At 42.4% G+C, this 21,386-nt stretch overlaps 1 protein-coding gene across 9 annotated transcripts in view; it reads right to left on the minus strand.

Annotated features, from left to right (window-relative positions):
* CEP170B (centrosomal protein 170B) overlaps positions 1 to 21,386 on the minus strand; it is a 57,292-nt gene that overhangs the window by 26,067 nt on the left and 9,839 nt on the right. For all 9 annotated transcript variants that reach the window (XM_085310117.1, XM_085310118.1, XM_085310112.1 and 6 more), the window contains exons 3-8: positions 17,898 to 17,987; positions 15,253 to 15,333; positions 12,313 to 12,369; positions 10,755 to 10,890; positions 2,745 to 2,846; positions 1,306 to 1,782 (exon numbers count right to left, since the gene is read on the minus strand). In XM_085310117.1, coding sequence (XP_085166243.1) covers positions 1,306 to 1,782; positions 2,745 to 2,846; positions 10,755 to 10,890; positions 12,313 to 12,369; positions 15,253 to 15,333; positions 17,898 to 17,987 — 943 coding nt within the window. The remainder of the gene's footprint in view (positions 1 to 1,305; positions 1,783 to 2,744; positions 2,847 to 10,754; positions 10,891 to 12,312; positions 12,370 to 15,252; positions 15,334 to 17,897; positions 17,988 to 21,386) is intronic.

Here is a 21,386-nt window from a genome sequence, read left to right on the forward strand (position 1 = left end):
TCTATGCTTTACGGACAGCAGAGGCAAATGCAGTCTAGTGCTTTCTCTGTGCATCACACAAGAAAATGCCAAGATGAGCAGCAACAGCCAAACTCTCCAGTAGTTCTGCTCTTTCCATTTAGGAGAAAGCTAAATTGCGTTTGTATCCTCTACAGACAAGGCTCTCCAGCAAGTCAACAAAATCTAAAAATCTCAATGATAAAAATTAAAAACAAAACCTACCATCTACTGAAAAGAAGACCTTAAATAATCAGGCAGGGCAGCTCAGTGATGACAAAAGAGTTCAATTTCTATGTCATGCCAAAACCCAGGGCTGGGTATGTTAGACCTTCTCGACCATAGAGGCGTCTCAGAAACTGCACACAAAACAGCAAGTTGGAAGCATAATAGGTAAAACTCTTCATATTAAAAAGGAGGATTTCTCCAACAAGGACTGAGCAAGTACTCTTTTGCCTTCAAATATAGAGGCAGTGAGAATTCAGGAAGTAGTGGTCTTTTTTCTAGTTGTTCAGTGCATGCTTCACAAAAGGCTTCCAAGATTTTGCAAAATGTTTTCAAAAGAACAAATAAGGATCACTGCTCCCATTAGCTGCTCTAAGCACTGAGCTCCAAACTACACTTCACACCACCTTTAAAATTCCTGAAAGAATTCCTCACAGTAACACACTAACAGAAAATAGATCCAGGAAACCTGGAGCTGTTGAACAGAGCAGCATTTCAGAGAAGTTTTAGTTTAAGAGAAGAAACCTTCTTCCACAAGCACAACCATTTCATCCACTGGTGACCATGTACATTCCCACTCTGTCACCAGTCTCCATGTCAGAACCTGTGGTTTTCAACCCAGAAGGTTCAGTACTTAGCCACAATTAGTGTCTTCTACACTACATCTAGAAAGTAAAGTTATTCTTTCAGCTAGCAGAAGCCAAGAGAAGAAAATCCACTGGTATACCTGTGTTTACCAGTCTGCTTGACTACACGAAGGTCATTTCAAACATTTAAAAATCAAAAAAATTTTAATCACTATTAATGCCAAGCTGGCATTACAGATATGGAGGAATCAGATTAGACAGTCCCCAGGCCAGCGTCACACATGGCTTCAGGGTTGGGCAAAAAGCCTGCTAACCAGATTTGAAACCATTAACAGTCTTTATTTGAAAAAAAAGAAAAACAAAAAACCACTTCATTTTGCAAATTTAGAGCAAAGATAAATGAATGCAATTTTCCCTGACAGGCTTTCTACCTTTATTATGCTGCTGTAGCACAACCAACAGGGAACACTGTCCACAGGACAGGACATTCACTCACCTTTAAGTGTCCTCACGTGAACTGGCAGGTCACTCTTTGTACTGTACACATCTTCTCCTGGAGATTGTCGTCTCATCAAGCTGGGGTCATTCTGGACAAGCCAATCAGCCACTTTGCTCTCTGCTGACATCACTTCTGTATGAGCAGGTTCCTTACTAAATGGTCTTCTCTGTCTGAGCGAAAATTTGGTTACATGATCTTTTATTTTTATTTTACCAGGGGTACCATCGTCAAACTCAATGGTGAAAGAGGCATGACTTTGCACAACTGGGGGCACTACAGTATCAACATCCTTTGTTGGTATTTCATGGACCTGTGTTTCCGGAGATTTTGATGGCTGCTGAAATTCTTTAGTTGGGATCTCAAAGTAACTTGGCTCTCTCCGGAATGCAAACACAGACTGTTCTTGAGAATCTCTATATGCAGAAATGTTACCATTCAGTTCCTCTTCATGTTGAGTTATTTCTTTTGATCTTTCTACAAAAATAATTGGGGGGGGGGGAGAGAAAAGTAGAAAAATATTAAATTCACAAACATTAGTTGAAGTTGCTAAAATGAATGGTGGCATTTTAAGATTTCTGTCTGCCAGAGCTGATGTGGACAGGAGATACCCTGTTTCAGTTCACTGAATTCACTTCCACAGCTGTTCAACCTTTTACAGTGTCATTTCAAACGAAAATCTTGAGTGTGCAAAGCTAATTATGGGCATGTATTTGCTGCACCAACGCTTAATCCGGTAATATCACCAAGGATACAAATACATCCTTTCAGTAGCACCCAAAACCCTTGGCCAGGTGGGTCATTTAATTTACTTCAGTTTCTTGGCAAGGCTGCATCTCATAAAACCCCTCCCTATCAGATACACTGCACAAATACTGCACACACACAGAAATTAAACATTTCTGCAGTGCAATATGTGCTTGACAGAAGCATCAGGTTTACTGCACAGATTAAAACAAATACATCTTTCAAGCATACAGATTCACAATAGGAACAGAAAGCGTTCCAAGGATGAGGAGGTGGGAAATAGATAGCTTCCAGATCAATCAAGTCTAGTCAATGCATCTGTTCTTAATTTGCCTCTTAGACAAGAAACTCCTGGGAGACAGGCATGCACTGTATGGATTATTCACATGGGTTACATATGACCATAGATGCAGCAGTGCTCTATAAATAGGCCTCCAACAAGTTTAGCAAGGTCATTTCCATACATACTGAAGTAGTCCACAACTGCTGTTTTTAACTTTCACATATTTTAGGGAAAACATTTTATTTCCCCTTATTTTTGTTTCACTGGCAGCAATCTATGTATAGCAATGCACAAATACAACAAGTGTAAAAAAGTAGTAACCAAGACCTTGAAGCAACATGTCTTTGTGATGCAAAGACAAAAAGCATGCAGCGATTCTGTCCCTTCTCCAAGAGATGATCTGCATTACCTGAGTAGTGTTCCTCTGGTCTTCTGTCCTCCTTGTTATTTGCATCGTCCTCCCCCCACCAGGAGGGCTGGCCATAAAGAGGGGTGCGGTAAGTATTGGTCTCTAGGAAGAAGATAAGCAAATATTCTGACACAGAAAACAGGTATTTCCCAGGTTCACAGAAGTTAAGGATGTCCCAAACAGGGAAAAACAGCTGAAATGACTTATCTGTTATACTGCAATTTTAATATTCCCAAATGGTTTGTAACAATAATTATGTTCTGACTTTTTATTAAAAAAAAAAAACAAAAAACAAACAAAAAAAAACCATATTCTGCTAACAAGATGCTGATTCCGGCTCCATTCACTCTCTCTCATACTTGTTTTTCCCAGGTACTGGCTTCTCTCTCTTTCTAGTCTAATTATCCACAAAAAGTAGAAGAGTGCTGCCCTTTCTGGCCTTACTAAGTATTGAGGTGCTGTGACATCAGGGATTTTCTCCAACTTTTCACCACTCCCCTCCAAATGATACATGTTCCGCAACGGGAAATTCTTGAAGTGCTAAAAATTTGGGGAAAATGGTAAAACTATCTCCTTATACATACAAGAGGTAGTAAACTCCTGCTCTCAAAAGATCCCGGTCAAAGGAAGTGGATTCTGGGGTCACTGCAGGACAGTGTTTTTTCTCATGGTGAAGCTTTCTTTGGGAGCATTAGATTTTCAAAGTTTTTCTCTGCTCAGAGAGCACCCGGAGAAAAATCAGGGCTTCATCACAACAACAGGTACCCAAGGGAAATGATCCACTGCTTCTCATTCAACCATTTATCTCCCATGAAACAAGATGCTATTTTGGGAACGCCTTGGACTGCTGCTGTTTATATAACAAGAGAATATACCTCAACTTACCTATGGTAATAGTTGCTATTTGTTTTGTTTTTATAATAGTTTAAGAGAAGCAAATAAAATAGCTTTTGTCCTTTCACGTTAAGGTGGCAGCAACACAAGCAGAGATCAGGGGCTCAGGCTAACACAAGGAGACGTTTCAGTATCCTTAGCGGCTTCTGCCTCCACCCATAACAGCCATCAGCACACACTTTCCTGGACGTACGGTTAGTCCTAGCTCCAGCGAAGGCAGCATAGGCGAGTTTCTACCGCCAGCTGCTGCTCAGTCTGTGGTTTTAAACCACACACTGCTCCGTTTAAAGGAGCCCTCAAATAGCCCTGCAATTTTTCATTCCCTAGTTTAGTAAGGGCATGACAGAGAGCAGTTGTTAGCATGACAAGGGGAATGAGGAGAGGAAGGGGAATTAAGTAAGTCAAAGACAAAAGACGCTCAAGTTTACGTTGCTGTTTCTAGTGCTACACAAATCCTATGACCACTATTTCATGGTCTTTTTTTTTTCTCCTAGAATACTTCCAGAAATATATATGCTCATACATTCACATTCCACAGGCAAAAATTTTGCTTTTGAGATTCAACCCACTGGCCCTTTTCAAGAAATCTTCATGTTTCAAAATTAAACGTGCTGCCTCCCTTCACACCGATGATCAAAAGAGGCTGAAAACATTACTCCTTTCTGCCTAGAGTGCACAGAAGATAAACTATATTGCCATCATGTAGGCAGCTTTTGAAAGTTCAAAGGAGGAAGCATTTTTCACCATGAATAAACTGGAATTGCCAAGCAATATGTTTTAAAACTGCTGAGGGGTAAACCACTTTAGGGAGGAAAAAAGAAAAGACTACTTAAAAGCTTGTCATTGAACAGAGGAACCCAGACATATTTTCTGCTAGACTGAGATCTACTATCATGCAGCCTAGCAGAAACCCATCACCCTCTCGTCATGCTACAACTCCTCTGATAGACCATCCACCTCAACCACGTGGGTGTCACTCTACCTATGTCCCAAGGAACACCTTTTGGTTACAAACTCCAATAGGTCATCACCTTCTGAAGGTGCAATACTAATCTTGGGGCTCATTGCCAAATGATAGTCAGGGCCAGGAGAAGGTGACCAGAACTCCAGGGTTATGGACAAATCTATTAACAACAGCCAAAAGTGTCTAAGGTAATTCATGCCTAAAGGTCCAAACACCAAAGTGAAGGACTCAAAACTGAAGAGATACATGGGATTTTGGAGGCTTGTCTTAGATTAATAAAACCAACTCAGACAAGCTCATCAGTGATCAATTTTAGGTTGCTGGAGGAATATTACACTGAAAATACTACACTGCAAACGGAATACAAAGAGACAAAGTGAGCTAAGACAGATCAGTGAGGGCCTCTGTCCTGCAGGATAGATGTCTTCCCAGCATCTTTTCCAGTCCTGAGAACTGTATTCCTTGCACAGGACACAGATGCTATTGCCTTCAGCCCCCGAGCTTTTCTGCTACAGCAATAAAGTGAGCTGAAGGAGCAAGCTAATCTCAGTCAAAATTTTTGGTTGAAGGAGAACTTTGGGATGACAATGAAAGCATGAAAGAAAAAAGGGATTTAAAAATTAGGATTAGCCAATTCCTCTGTCCTTCTCAAATTGCCCTCTCTAACCTGAAGAGGTCCTGTCAGACATTTGTGAATCCCCAAACTCCCTCTGAGAGGAATGCTAGCACAAGACCAAAAGCCCAGGACATACCAAGGAGCTGTTACAGTTAGCACATCAGGTCTGGCAGAGTGCACAGATCGAGCCAGGGGCTGCCAGGGTGGGAGGCCACTTTAGAGCAGCCGCAAGCCTGAACTCGTCATGCCATAGTAGAAGTCCCATCCTACCCGCCAGGGCCAAGAAGCACAACACCAGCTTACATGGCCTCACGTGACTGTTGTCAGAACATGCATTATTTTTCATTCTCCTCCTCTCCCTGCCTCCACAATAAACTAGAGCTTAATTTTAAGAATACAAAAAGTACAGATGGGAAGCTGAGGAGCCAATGTCTTGCTCTTTAGGGACAGTTTCAGTATTTTAAGAGCAATTAATGTTTCCACTGAGAATTCAAATTAATTTGCATTTTGCATAAAAGCTTTATTAAGTGATACAGATGCCTTAATTCTCACCTATTGCTGAAAGTGGCCAGATCCTGAGCTACTGTAAATTTTCCAGTTTCAGAAAAGCTACCTGAATTTGCCATCCTGCCTATGACAGAAACTACTGACCCTTCTTATTTGCCAGCACAACTGACTCAGTGGCCTCTAAAAGAGAACATTGTTTAAAAAAAGAAAATAAAAAGCTTAAGAATAGAGCTAAAACAGATGGGTGAGACAGAAGCAGACCAGGGAGCAGCTACATATGCAGTTGTGCCAGCAGATCCACGGGGCTTTGCTCTCCACCAGCTGGGATGCATTTTGGGTAGCAACCTCAACCTGGACCAGCAGCATCCAGAGCAGCAGGTCTGCCTGTGTCCTGACACACACACTGCTCTGAACCCACAGACTGTCTATTGTATTTCACAGTGTACACTAAGAGCTCCTGCAAACCCACAGAGACTCAGGGCTTGGCTAAGTCAGCGGTGAAAAAGAAACACCAAGGAAACTAACTACTCAGTCATTTTAATGATATTAGACTTCCTCCAACTGATGGCAGCTTGTTACCACCTCTCTTGACTCCATGCCAGGCTGGCCAGATGGTGCCAATTCATTTAGATATATTTCTTGGCTCATCAATTCAGGCAAACAGCCTGAAAACCATCCTTTTAGAGAAAAGAATTGAGGTCAGTACAAGCATTCAGCCAGATAAACACTGAGCTATCAGTGACAGTGTAATACAGGAAAGACCACTGACATGCACACGTTCTGCACCTGGATTTCAGTCTTTGGGGCAGTCATTCAAGAAAAAAAATAATGATGGCTGTTTTAGCATAGAACAAGGGAGGTCCATTTATTTAACGAAGTCTGACAAGAACATGGCCTGTTAAATTAACACAAGGCTATTGATCATCTGAAGGAAAGACATCACAATGCGAGAAAATAGGATGTTTGAATACAAAGGAGGTATATTTACGGAGAAGTGAATCACACAGAGCAACACAAGGGTAGGACAAAAAAATACAGTCCAGGTAATGAAAGGTGAAAGAGAAAGTCCGTGCTAATGCAGCCTTCTACCAACAAGTAGTTAGAACAGCTTTCCTGATGAACACACAGCTCCCATTGCAGAGAGGTTTGATTTCCTTTGAAGAAGGGCTCTCCCAACAGCTGGGGACAGCACTGAGGGCTGCGCTTCACCCAAGTCCTCGCAGAGCTTCAAACACTCATGAGTGACAGACAGACAACAGTAGCACATTTCTTTGCCGACAAACGCAGCTTTGAAGCTTGCTGCAGCAAGTCATTAGCAAAAGCATGAGAAATCCAGCTTGCTTCAAGTCAAGCTGTTTTTAATTCATTATTAACAACACAAATGTCCATCTTCAGAAGATGCAGAATAGGCTTCTTATGGCAGAGGCCTTGGAGAGAAAAAGATGATCTAGCTTTAACATTTTAAAACTAATTCCTGACGTCTCTGGTTTCCTTCCTGCTCTAACAAGCTCTAACAAACAGAGAACTCTAACCTAGCAGGAATAAACATAAAGCAATTCTTTGGCTCTCCACTGCGGTGTTTATTTCATGCATGTTGGAAACCTAAACCTTGGTCTTTAAAACAAATAAATAAATAAAAAGCCCTGCTGTCCTGCTGTGAACACACACAAATCCTGGAGGCTTCCAAATCCAACTGATAATCACAAATTTATTTGTATCAATTAAATGGCCAAGCTGTTAGCATGCTGCAGGAACCACCAGACTAGCTCAGATTAGAAGCAGATACACCACTACCGCTGTCTTAAATTAAAGGCCAGAGAAGAGCTATGTGTCTAAGTAACTATTACCATGATCTCATGGGGGAAGCAGCTGAAGACCATGGAAACCACTCCACAACTAGGCACAAGTCCCACTGCCTCCGTCCAAACCGCCTGCTGACCTCAGCACTGGACACCAACAAGACTTTCCAGTCATCTGTTCTGTTTAGAGTACTCCGTAGTTATACCAACATTAACCACTGCACAAGCCTGTTTCACACACCATGGAGAAACTCAAGTTGTGCCCTTGTGTTCGATGCCTCCTCATTTCAGGCTCATTCCAGCCTCCACCCCTGGAAACTCAGGTCTGCAGTCATCAGGTTTAGTGTTATCTAGTGCCATTAGCCTATGAGGGCTGGGGGGGGGGGGGGAGTGTATTTTTTGACCAGGCTGAGGATTAACTATGTGCTGAGATCAGAAGACCATAAAGTAGCTTATGTCATTCAGTACTTCAATCCAGGTAGCAACAGATGGGGAATGCAACAGTCTTAAAACCTGCTCAGTACAAGGCTGTACCTGGCCTCCTGAAGCCTTTAAAGCACTTAAGGCTTTAAACATGAGAGCTGGTGGCTATTTTTGGCATTAACTAGCCAAATTGTGGGCATTTTTTCTCATTCATATCAACAGCTAACCCACAGATCTTACTAAATTCCTCTCCTGGAAAAACATTTCACAAAAGGCTGGTGATTTTCTGCTTACAAGCAGCGTACACCAAAAAGCTGCAAGTTCAGCAGCATAAGGAATAAACAGTTTAGCTGTTTCCAACTCACTCTATTGGATGTCATTTTCCTCACCCCTCACCTCCTCCCATTTCTCACCAGGTCTAGTTGTTCACATTGCTTTACTAAACCTCTTCCCTCCAAGCCTGCATCCCCCATGCCTCTTTTCCACTAGGGCTCTGGAAAGGGATCCTTCTAAAGGCCTCTGTCATCCCAGCCTTTGCTTTAGTTAGTCAGTGCAAATTCCCAAATACCCACAGACTTAGCAAGACAGCTCTCGCGCCAAAGCCTCTTTTTCTACTCCCACTGAGCAAGCCCACTCCCTATAAGACACTACATTCCTCTTTCCACTAATCATTTTAAACTACTACCACTTATCCAAGCAACAGAGAAAAACTGTGCATGCCTGTAGCTGAATACAAGGTGAATTAGGCATGTGGCAGATGAAATATAAACTCACTGATCATTCTGCTCACATGACAGAATGCTATCCAAAGAGGTTCAGACTCCTTCCCTTGCTTCCACAGGCTCCAGTTCAGCACATCAAAATACCTCCAACAAAATATCCTCAATTCCTCCATCTTTCAGTGGGGCTAGCAGCACATCTGAGGCGGCTTTCCACGTCTGGTTGTCAGTCCCACTGAAGACAACGTACTTCAGCACTGGCCCCTAGTAAGTATTCACGACTCTTTACCTCCAACTTCTGGTCTGTGCCCACTAACCATGATTAAAAAAAAAAAAATGTACTGCAGATCTGTGAACTATGCATCAGAGAACAGAACTATGCATCCTTTTCTGTGTCATCAAACAGGTCATGCCGCTGAAGAGCCACTTTTGATGTCCCAAATATCAACAACTTACGCTATTAGGCTAAAAGTAACTAGTGCACATTTTGGAAGATGTGAAGAATAAAAATGAGAATGCCCTTGCAACAGAAGTAAATTGGTTGAATCAGAGTCTTGCAGACGGGTTATCACCAAAACCTTTCAAGAACCCAGTACCCATTGCAGCACAGCTGGGGAGTTCTCCTCCCAAGTAAGTTCATCTCTTTTCACCCTCCGCAGTGTCACAGTTAATCATCACCAACTCCATCCCATTAACTTGTGAGGTAAAGTCACAAATGCCACATACACAGAGGAGGGTAAAACAAACATCTAAGGCATCACAAGGAAAGGTTTCTCTGGCACAGGGAAGGGGAGTCAGGTACACACAGATGTGTGTGCTTCCATGCACAGCTGGAGGCAAGAACAAGAACAGAGGCAAACGTACCAAAGAGAAATATTACACCGCTTTAGCACACCACATCAGCTTAGAGGGATTTTCACAAAGACAATAAACGGGAGATTAAGGTCAGCCAGTCCACTCCCGCTAGAGATCGGAAGACCTTAACAGATTTACCCAAAGTTGCACACAAATCTAGAAAGCTGCTGCATCAATCTCCAGCTCACCCTCTGCTCTGCAGCAGACCAGCTTCCTCTTTACTCACCCACCTCCTTCCTCATGTTCCCCTCTCTCCTTCCTCGTGTTCCCCTCTCTCCTTCCTCTAGCAGGCCCACTTTGTGGGCAGGCAGTCTCTCCGCTAAACCTAAAACTTTTCAACCACTCTGCCATCACAGCACCAGAAGACTGCTTCTGACAGTCCTCAATCACCAGGATGCTTTAAAACCACGTTTGTTCCTCTTCTGTATCATCAAGCTGCAGAAAACCACCAATGGGTATCTGAGCACAAGCAGAGGAGGTGTGCTAGAGGTAACTCATACAGAAGATAAAGTTCAAGTGAGTGACACAAGGCTGCCAGGGAGGTCATGGACCACCACAGTGGGGAACAGGGAAGAAGCAGAGGCACTCACAGGATTCGGCAAGGAAGGGAAAACACAGGGTTGAGCAGGTAGGAGTAATAAAGGGTCTTTAAAGGAACATAGTAATGGGTGAAAAAATGGATAACAATTTTTCAAACAGAGATTTACAGCAGCAAGTAACAAACCAGAGGCATATGTATCCCAGTTTGGTAATCAGTTTTAATCTCACATAATGATGTGTGAGGAAATACAGTAATTCAGGACCATACTTTTGTTTTCTTTTTGCTCAGCAAATCCCATGCTGCCTCCTGGCCTGCCTGCCAGTACCACGCCACAGCAGCCATGCACTTTCCACTCTGAGTCACCGCTGCTGTTCAAACACCATCTCTTGATTAGGAAATTAAAAATAGACCAGACAGGTGCCAAAGAACTAGCCAAACCTGCTATGCTCAGAAGTTCTCCAGCATACACACAATGACAAAGCTTACTGGAACCATCATGCCAGTAAATATTTTGGAGACTGAATCTCCAAAACCTGACAGTCTGAAGTACCAAAGTCAGAACTTCAGAAAGACACTTCTCTAACTACTCCTAGAAGTAAACTATGATCCTGCACTACTGTTCTGACCTGACACAGGGATTGAGCAGTATGCAGCTGTCCTGAAGCTTGATTAACTGGTTCCAGAGTAAGTACCTGTAATTGCTTTCCTCTCTTTCTCCAGCTTTGCTTGCGAGGACTCAGTGTAGACACCATGCTCCATGGACTGCTCCACCCTCTTCATTGCTGTGCCTTTGAAGTTCATCTGAAGTTGGCTGGTATACTTCTCATGCTGCAGAGATATAACCAACAGCTCACAGGGTGCCCCTGTCCTATATATGCCTATATATACATCCCTAAGAACCTCGTACTCCCACCCCACACACTGAAAGAGTCATACAAAAAAGCAAATGATGTGGCAATGTTCTGTAACAGAAAGAAAATACATCTGAGTAGAGGGTAGAGAATGGCAGAAATGCCAGCCGAAAGGCTTTCAAATACCTCATTTGGAAAATACTAAGTGACAGCTCTAGTCCGTGAGAATTGCAGAGCTAATTCACAATGCCAAACAGCCAATTAGAGAACCCTTTAAAGAGTAAACTGAGAACAATCAGAACTTTTGTTTTCCATTCCAGATTCAAATCCTGAAATCCCCTTTGTTCTTAAGGCAACTTTATAAATTCTTTCAGGGCACTCATCTGCGTTATCTCAATTTCTCAGTAAAGGCAATTAAGACATATTTTAATTACTTCTCTACAAACTCTCTCCAGCTAGGAACACTATTCTGCTTTAAAAAAGGTTTCATATTATCTTTGAGTACAGTAAATAATTTCATTAAAAGTAGATTTATTACAAGTAAGTTAATGAAAGGGTGTACTTGTCAAGATTACCCCTCAGTAAATTCAACACATCGTTTATCCAATCCTATCTATTAAATTTCTGACCCTCTCAAAGTCCTAAAAGTGGAACCAGGGCAAAGACGACAGTATGTGCTGGCCAACAAGTGATGTCTGGCACTGATAGCCTAATCCCTCAGCTGTACAAGGACAGCTTTCCTGCACGAAGGGTGTTCCTCTTCTGCCTTAAGATAAGAGGATGCTGGAGTATTTTGTACCTGACCCTGAACTCTGTGTTTAAAAAATACCTCACTGATAAGAGTGAAAAGCAAAGAAAAAATGGGGAGATTGAAGACAAAAATGAGACTGGAAAATTAAGTAAACTTTAGCTGGCTGGAAGAAACGTGTTGGAGCCGGCCTAAGTTACCACACTCAGAGAAAGGCATCCATGCTTCACCTCTGGGAGAAAAATAAGTTTTGATATGCTCTTACGAAAAGTTAACATGTTGACTGTGCTTTTATACACTACAGCTCTGGTAACCTTTGCTGGCAGCCATGAAATCATAAATAACTTCATCTAGACATTAGCACAGGAATACGAGATCATAGCAGAGATAACTGGGAAACATCTCTCTCTCAAAGGAGCTTTTGTTAAAGGAAAGTTTTGCTAAGTATCAATCTAAAGAGAGCCTAATATTGTGGATCTTTTTGCTGCTATCAAGAGCACTTAAATATTTCAAGCTACATGGTCATGACTGTAGCACTTAAAGAAAAAAAAAACTGTAATGCTGTAAAACAGCACCTTTAAATTGTGCAGCATTCTGTAGACACTACCATTTCTACACAAAGAACAACAACTTGCATCTGTACCCTCTTACCTTTAATGCTTCTTCTGGGACCTTGTGTTGAATTTGCTCCAGGACATACATGTTTGAATGTACAGAATTTGTTAAGGAAAGAGCAAAGTAACGAGATGTACACTGAAATCTACCCCTCTTTCACTAAAATAAAACCAGATCATAAAACTAGACAAGCTTAAAATAAACGAAGTACTAAAAATCATCTCCATTGCACACCATTTTGGTCCACGCTGAGCACATTTTGCGGCACAGTGTGCAATCACGTCTGCTGGCCAGACTCAGCACTGAATGAAGAGCAGGGCAGAGGAGACTCTCGGGAGGCTTCGGTACGAGATGTGGGAGAGACCTGAGCCATGACCCAACTTGCTCCCTGCTCCTCCCCACCCTGTTGTCAGCTCCTGGCAGACTGCTCCATTCTCACAGTATCCTGGCCAAGATCATTCTCGCATGCTCAGGACAAGGGAACAGAAGAGTACAGCTCCCTGCACAGACTCTCAGGACTGCAATGCTCTTTTGCCCTGACAAGGCCTTTCAGTCACTGCAACTTCCTAGGTGAAAAGTAAATTAGCTGCTGTGACCTCTTAGAAAGAGGCATTCAGTATGTTTGAGCCTAGACAGCTGTGCAAAAATAAGGAAAGCATGTAGCAACATCATCATAAACAACCCAACCAGGACCACACAGAGCAAAGAGGGGAAAAAAGAAACATGGAAAATCTTAAACTAAAAATAAACCAAGCAACACTGGCATCGCAAGAAAACTTGACACGGTTTGCAAGTGAAACTGTAAATGGAAAAGAAGCATACTCAATAGAGCACAGCCGACTCTGAGACCACAGGAGATGCTGCCATCCACACAGAGCTGGACAAGGTGGGCACAGAAAGCACTTCCAGAAAGCATCGCACAAAGCAAAGAAGGGGAAGAGATTTTATCTTTATTCTCATAAAGATCCAAGCCTAAATTCTCATTCTCGTAAGTCTTCCTGTTGAGGGCAATAAATTCTCCAATTCATAAATGCAATCATTCATTTCACAAGAATGTCCATGTAAGGGCTGCAGGACTAGGCACTTTATTCAGCTGCCTAATGCTCAGAATTGTTTTCTATAAAAAGTTTAAACCTGTATCACAGCCATTAAAATCTACCCAAGCTCTAGCCACTGGCTTATGCCTTAGCTAAACTAGAGTTTACAGTAAATCTCTGTAAGTCTCCCTACCTATGAAGAGACTAGAAAGCACACAACCAGCTATATTAGAACATTTGCAAACCTGCAAAGTCAAGAAAAGCTAGAACTCAGGTTCCTATGCGACTTCAGCATGCTTCACTGCATGTATGCACTGAGACAACATCTTTAATAACATGGCCCCAAATGACAAAACTTGTGCACATTTAAATGGTCACTACCCAATAAGGGGCTACTGAGCATTCTTCTACCATGTATGCCTGAATCTTCATCAGCTGTACACTATTCAAACCTAGTTTTGGTGTCAAACTTCTCTTTTTTCTGCTTCTTTTTCTTTAAAAAATGATTTAGCAGCTCCCTCTCTTTTTAAAACAAACAAACAAAAAAAACCCAATACCATTGTGAAGATAAGATCTGTTACCTATAAAACAGGAAGAAGAGAGACAGAGATACCAAGACCAAAAATGTAATTTTACATAAGGCCTGGAAAAGCCTCTTTTCCTGCAGTCTCCAAATTACACACAGATCAGTAGAAGCATCCCTGTTTTCAACAGTGAGCGCTCTAGCACTTAGTACACCAGCATCTCAGACCCGAGGTACCAGAATCCTGCAAGAGCATGAAGGTTCAGCAAATTCGCTCTCTTCACTCGTTCAGCTCTCTTACATTTCCAGCAAGCTTGGGAGTATTTCAAGGGTTACAGCATGGCCAAGCACACATGGATTATTATGGAGACAACAAAAGGCACAAGAATGTGGCCTTGAGGTCAAGGATACACAGGAGTTTTCCAAGCAATGACAGATCTCCCCCTCTCCCCTCTCACAGGGAAACTTACTTCATGCCTCTATTCTCACAAACGTCTGGACTGTTTTAAGGGAAGTTTCCCACAAAAGAAAGGAAGAAATCTAGAGCAGACACTAGTTCTAAATTCACCCTAAATGGGTAATGTTTGGCAGTTAGAGGCAACTGAAACTGTTATTCTGAAAACGATGACACTGAGAAAAGGCAGCTCTACTTACCACTGTTGATACAATAGGCTCAGGAGGTATTTCAACATACATGCTTATAGCCACTCATATAGATACATGGGGATAAAAAGAAAAGGGATGAAGGTAAAGGTATTTTAGCAGACTCTAGCAATATTTGTACTTTTTTTTTTTTTTTTTAACTAAAGCAGTAACAGTAGCTTGGCCTCCTCCCAACAGAGGTGAAATTTGCTACTGCTAACAAGAGATTTACATTTTGTGGCAGAAGCAATTTGCAAAGTTCGACTTTAATCAATAAAAAGCCCAAGGGTCTGACTGCTAGCCCCAGAGCAAAGTGTTTAATGATGAAGAACTATGTGCTAAAATCATCTGCAAGTCAGCATTTGGGTGAAGTGATGAGAAAAATAAAGTCAGATGATTAAAAATACGAAGATGTTAGTGTTACAGAGGAGGACAACACACGTTGCCACTCAGGAATCTCAGTTTAAAAAAAAAAGAAAAAAAAACCTTCCTGAGAGAGGAAGAGACTGAAAGACACTGAAACAACACCTCCACAGTCACTATTGCCAGTGTAGGGCCTGATTCAAAGCCCAATAAAGTCAGAAGGCATCATGATTAATGTGCTCTGAACCAGGTCCATGGTGGAGACACAAAAGCTGATGAGCCATCCAAAGATTCCAGGAGGCAAAATAAACATCCTTAGTCATTAGCTACAATTAGTACTATTAACTCTCCATGCATAGCACAGAACCGAAACAAAGATTGCGTCTCGTTGCATTCTCAAACAAGAAGGATATCGTAGCCGAAGCGAATGACATCGTTCAGTTTTAGGGTGATGTACTTCTGGTCAGGAATCCTCACGTCATTCACAAATGTCTGGAAGGAAGAAGCATGGAAATAGTTTTGACAGAGTGCATCAAAGCGACATATCTCAGAGGATCACGTCTGCATAACCCCCCTGGAAGGCACGAATGCCCTCCTGCAAACAACACCACAAGCAAGCTGCTCTGAAGGGTCCTCAAGGGAGGTTCATCTTTCCACCAACCGCAAATTTTAGTTCCTGACCTAAACAAGTAAATGAGGCGTCTGAAGTTAGGAACTTCACGTGCTCCTGATTCTCCTCCTCCCTTCACCAACACCAAGAACAGCATATGTTGCAGTAAAAACTAAAGTAACTTATAATCCTATTACTGATCATCACTGAACTTGCACTGGGAATCAGCATTCCACCACGCGTCAAACAAGACTAGCGTCAGCCTCCAAGGCCTGAACAAGCAAGGCCTTCCATGAAGGAAGGGGGAAATGCAAATGCACAGGAAAAACAAGTATTTGCAGTGGCATCACCATAATGTCTGAGGCCACATTTTTCAAGACACCACATATCAGTACCAGATTAAAAGTAAACAATAGGCCTGTCACTCAAAAGGTTCCCATACTCATTTCTCCTACGTCCCAGACAGGTAATTGAGGCCCCAAGAAATTGAATTACCCTTATAAGGGTACCTCAGAGCAGCAAACAAAGCAAAGATATCTCAAAACACCTGTATTCTGAGGGGAGCCTATAAGGAGCAATTCTTACAGAACAACAGAGGAACAAATTAAGCACTTGTGAATGTCTTTTGCAAATAATCTTGTTCGCTTCTGTAATAAGCCAGGCCAAATAAAAATTAATTGTGAACTCATGCAAAGAAGTGTCAGGATGCTGATGGGGACTAGGCACCTCGCTGCACCCTGGGCGAGAGGAGGGTAGTTGCACGAGGACTTATCCTGTACTGATAGATAGATTTCACATAGCCTTACAGACTGGGAACCTTCAGCCGGGTTTTTGTGGCCTCAACACCATCCAGTACAGCTCTGAAGAACCAAAGTTATGCTAGAAAAATGTGTTACCACACTTTCATCACTGCAGCAGCACAGTTTTCTCTCCCTTCTCCCCCCATGAAGTCAAACATGCATGGTAAGACCAAGTATTAACAGCAGGAAAAAATAAATACTAGAATGCAAAACTATCACCTCAGCAGACAATGGCCCTTAGCTTCCTGGCAATTTATAGGCTTGTTCACCAGTTATTCTGTAATTTCAGAATAAAAGCAGTGAACATAGTTAAAAGACAGACTTCCTATTTTTGAAAGTTTTCAAATAAGGGCACGTGTTTCTTTAACACAAAACGCATTCAGTTAGGTTACAACAGCCTTCTCCAACAACAGTTTGTTTGACCAACTCTAGAAGATGGGCACTATTGTAATTTCTTCTTAATTCACTGCTCCTCAGAGCACAATTCTATTATTAAATGTTGTAAATTTACATTCATTGGCCTCTGAAGAATGAAAAATACTGATATGAGCCTTCTCTTTCTGCAAGCAGAATTTTAAGCTGTTATTTTGCCCCCATGAGCTAATTCTATCATAGGCTCTGAACCAAAGATTCAGCTAGAGCCCAGATCCATTATCAGAAATGCTTACGATCTCAGAAGGCTCTGCCTTCAGCTATTAGGTCAAGAAGGATTAATGCTCATTCTTGCTGTTTTCAGATGCCAGCAGTGGCAGACAGGTCAGCTTTATCCACAGTTTATACAACAGTTTCTGGGTTAACTCAGTGTTTCTGTGGTTGGGATGGTGGCAGGCTTCTGTTTTTAAGCCCAAAACAATGGTCATATTACTTCTATAGTGAACATAATTATGTGAATGCAGCTTACCCTTGCTCCAGAAGGGGTATAGCCCCACTGGTATGAAGAAGCAGCAAGAAAAGGCATGTTGTAAGATCAGGCCAGTTTTAGCTATCATGACGTATTCAAAAATTGCAGAACTCACGTGGGCATCCAAGTTCTCACCGAGTTGCCTAAGACTACTGCATGAATCAGAGCAAGGATTAAGATTCAGGCTGTCGCAGCTCCCTGTTCTGGGCTTACATTATCTCTCGGTTGGTCTTAATGAGGAATCAAACTTAAGGCAGACGAAATAACAATTTTTATTATCAAACAAGGTGGTATTGAATTGTTTCTGCCAAAGAAGTTATGTGGCTCACTATCCCATAAATCACTCCACCCTCTGACAACTGAGTTGCCAAAAGGTCATCCTGCTCACGCTGAACAGCTGCTCAAGACTTTTCATCAGTTTAATGTTAACAGTCCCAAAATGAGTTTGAATTTATTTCCTCCTCTCTTTTCGAAAAATGCTCTTTGATTTTGTGAACTCTGAAAGGGTCCATAAGGACATCAGCAGGAAGGGGAGCAGAACACAATCTTCCTTTACGAAAGCTTTCCTGTTCTAAAATGAGATACTGCATGACCTCTATCTCAGGCAGTGCAAATAATTATGTATGCTTAGCCAATAGCTGAAGTGACCCGCAAAGAGTCTAATGGTAGTGTTAAGTATATGCACAAGTGCTTGCAGACTCAGCATGCTGTGTGTGGACCTCCATCAGCCAGGTTTGCTACTTACGCCATTTAAGCTCCCAAGATCCTTCACCCAGTGCTCATCTTTCTCCTTGTCGTAGTTGATTACAGCATGCTGTTTATCAACACTGCGGGACTGGGAATAAAAGCACAGTAAGTGTGAGACCAGTCAGGCATAAGAGACGATCTAATCAAAGCAACATTTAGACATTAAACTAACTTGATACAGGGGGGATGAGAAGAGAGAGAAAAAACATGAAGGACTAGACATTATTACTACTATAAATAACCAAAGGATAAACAGCAAATGCTTCCATGGTTGTTCTAAACAGTCCATTGAAGACAATATGCTATTCATGTGAAAAATCACTGAAAGCTGTCAAGACTATGCCAGGATTTCAATATAGTGTATCAATACACACTGAAAACAAAACCAGTCACACTGAAAGCCTGGGGGGCAGGTTCTCAGCCAGCACAAACTGGAAGAGCTCCATCTTTCTCCAGCTGAAGGTGGTGGCCTCAACACTGGGGACATTCCTATTTGGAATGATTTCTTCCTATTTTTCAAAGAGAAAGAGAAAATTGTTTCCTTAAGTTACAAACCACACTTATTCACAACGATGTATATTGTTTCCAAGACTATGTGCTGGAGTTGATTTAAGTTCTAGGATGTTTTCCAAGATGGAGGAAGGTCACTAAACTTGAGAGAAGAAAGCAAGCTACTCTACAAAAAACTCAAATTCAAAATAATCTTCGAGATCACAACTGGCCAGTGATTTGGTCCCTCTGATTTTGTCGCAACCCACACATATCATACACCTTTCCCTCAAAGCAGAGGGTGACAAGTGGCACACTGCTGGACTGCTTTCTGCAGGGAGTGTTAAAACAAAATCTCTCAATAGTCTTGAAATACGGCATAAGTGTTATAGCTGTAACAACATCAAATCTTCTTTATTTAGACTTATTTCCCTTTTCCTCTGGTAACTTGACTCTTGTTGGAGCTGACTGCAACCAGTGACTGGAACTAACTGCAACCAGTGACTGGAACTAGTTAATCCAAGTAAATCCAATCAACACACGTACACATTGCAAAAACCTCCCTGCTATCTCAGATCAGCTGAAAGGAAAAAAAGCTACCGAAGTAGGAAGACAAGCCACACTCCAAGCCAGCAAATTCCCTCTCCTCTTCCTGGGCATCAACCAACCAGTTCTTGCGGAAAAAGAGAAGTAACTGCTCCCTTTCCAAAGTATGAACACACTGATTTTCACAGCAGCACTCTCAGCAAGCTGTTACCTACTTTGTCATGAGCAGGGGCAAAGATTGTTTCAGGGGAATTCCTTGATGAAGACACACAGGCTCTTTCCCGACAAACTGTTACTATTTGCAGGAATTTCTTCTTCCTCTGCTGATGTCAAGCACATTGACAATATCCCAACAGCTGATAAAACATCGTCAGCTCCTCTCCTTGCAGAGCACATTTCAACCCCGGAGATCTATCCTCCAGAAGAACCCCAAAGTATCAATATGAAGCAAGCATGTACTCGGCCAGAAGGCTGCCCTTCCACCTTGCGGCATTCCTATGTCATCTAGGACGCATCACCATGAGCGGAGGCAGGAGGAGAGAGCAGGTCCAGCTGCATCAGTAAGACAGTTATCTATACACTGCTGAATTTACAAAACAGTAACAGTTCACACAAATCTTAGCTGAAAAAGAAGGCAGAGCTAAAGGCTTTGGTGCCCAAATGGTGCTGTCAGAACAAGAATTATGCCCCCATCCCCACCCCCAAAAAAAGACAGATAGACTGACAACTGGTGGAACAAATGAAAATGATGCATTTGGGGATATCCCACTCACATCTCCTGTTATACTGAGCCCTAAATGCAAGAAGCAATGCACAGCAAGGGCCTCCAACGAGGGACATGCACACGGACCTCATGCACCTCACGTGGCTCCCATGCTTACTGTAACCTCCTACTCCAAACAGGCAGGCCCACATCTCACACATCTGCAGCACAAAAGCCGCTGCTTCTCTCCATTACCAACCATTAGATGTATCTTGTCAGTCTACTGTGTAAGTGCCCAAATAGCTGTGTCAGGTACACATGGCAACCAGTTCCCATCCTTACCTCAGGAGGGTCTGTGGATATTGCCCAGTACCTTCCAGATGGGACCACACCTGGCCACAGCCTTGCACATCTCTAGAGCTGACGCTTTATGGGCTAGAGGGTACTCAACTTTCCACACAGTTCCTTAAACCCTGCGGGGACAGATGTGAGCAGGGCTCCTTCGCCTCCCTGTCCACTGCATCTGTTCCTACAACCGTCAGGCCACATGGGCACTGTGCCCGGGCTGGGGCTCCTGCGAAGGCTCACTGCCCCAGACTCACAAATCAGAGCAGGAAGACTGTCCCCATGCTCGGCACGCATGGGAATCCACACTTTCACCAGTAACGGGCTTTTATACGATGACATTTCACAGGTGTTAATTCCGGAGGGCAAGTATTTTGCAATAGGAGACATGGGGAGATACGAAAATGGAGAACAGCAGAGGCAAATGGGGTCTGAACTGAAGAGTATCGCTGCAGGCCTCCCCCACCAGCACACACACCCACCTGCTTCTCCCCTTCCATTTGCCAGGGCGGGAAGTGTTACCACCTCACCCACGGTTTCTCAGCTCCAAAAGACAGCCCAGCTGTGTGTTCCAGATGCATGGCCACTGGCCCCAAAGTGAGAAACAAGAAAGACAAAAGAGATGCCAAGAGACAGTTCAAAAACCATTGAGCAACTCTTGTTTACTTTAGTGTTTTTATGGCATACCACAAATAAATTAAAGATTAATAGAATTTAAATACCTATCTATCCCTTTAGCCCCCTTCCAATGACAAAGTCTTTTACCCAAAAAAGTGAGCCTAGAGCAAAAATGAAGGTAGATTCAATCTTGTACCAAGCAACAGCTCACTTAGATTTCCTCAGGAAATCAGCTGTCTCCCAGAACTTCAATATGCCCTGAATCTGACCTTGATAAGCACAGCCTTTAAACTACTGTATTTTACAACAGCTGAGTAGATCCACTCAGGACTCCTAAACCAGACAAGGACCACCACAGGGAAGCAGAGGAGAATTCCAATGCCTTGACGTTCCTCTACATAAAAACAGGAATAGGTCAAAGGAATAAATCTATGCCATGATTTCCCAGCTTCCAGCAAAGTTTCATCTGTATTCAGACTGCACTTTGCAAAACAAGTCAAAATGGTAAGCAGAATCTGACCCACAGTCTTGAAATACTGCTCAGTATCTCTTTAATGAACATGGCAAACTGTTACATAGAGTAGTGAAATTTCAGACTTTTGTGCAGAAGAGAAGATTTTTCTCAGTTTTGTTTATGTTAAAACAGCAAACTTCACAAGAACTGGCAACAAGAACTCCTAAGGGCTTGTCTCCAAGGAAACCAAATTTAAAATAACTAAAATTGCACCTTACTTATTTCAATGCAGATCTGCCAAAGGCCATTCTTATTTGAGAATGAACGTGTGG

The sequence above is a fragment of the Rhea americana genome, unplaced genomic scaffold (assembly GCF_003343005.1).
Source record: "Rhea americana isolate MKP2758 unplaced genomic scaffold, rheAme1 scaffold_310, whole genome shotgun sequence".
NCBI classification, from domain to species: Eukaryota; Metazoa; Chordata; class Aves; order Rheiformes; family Rheidae; genus Rhea; species Rhea americana.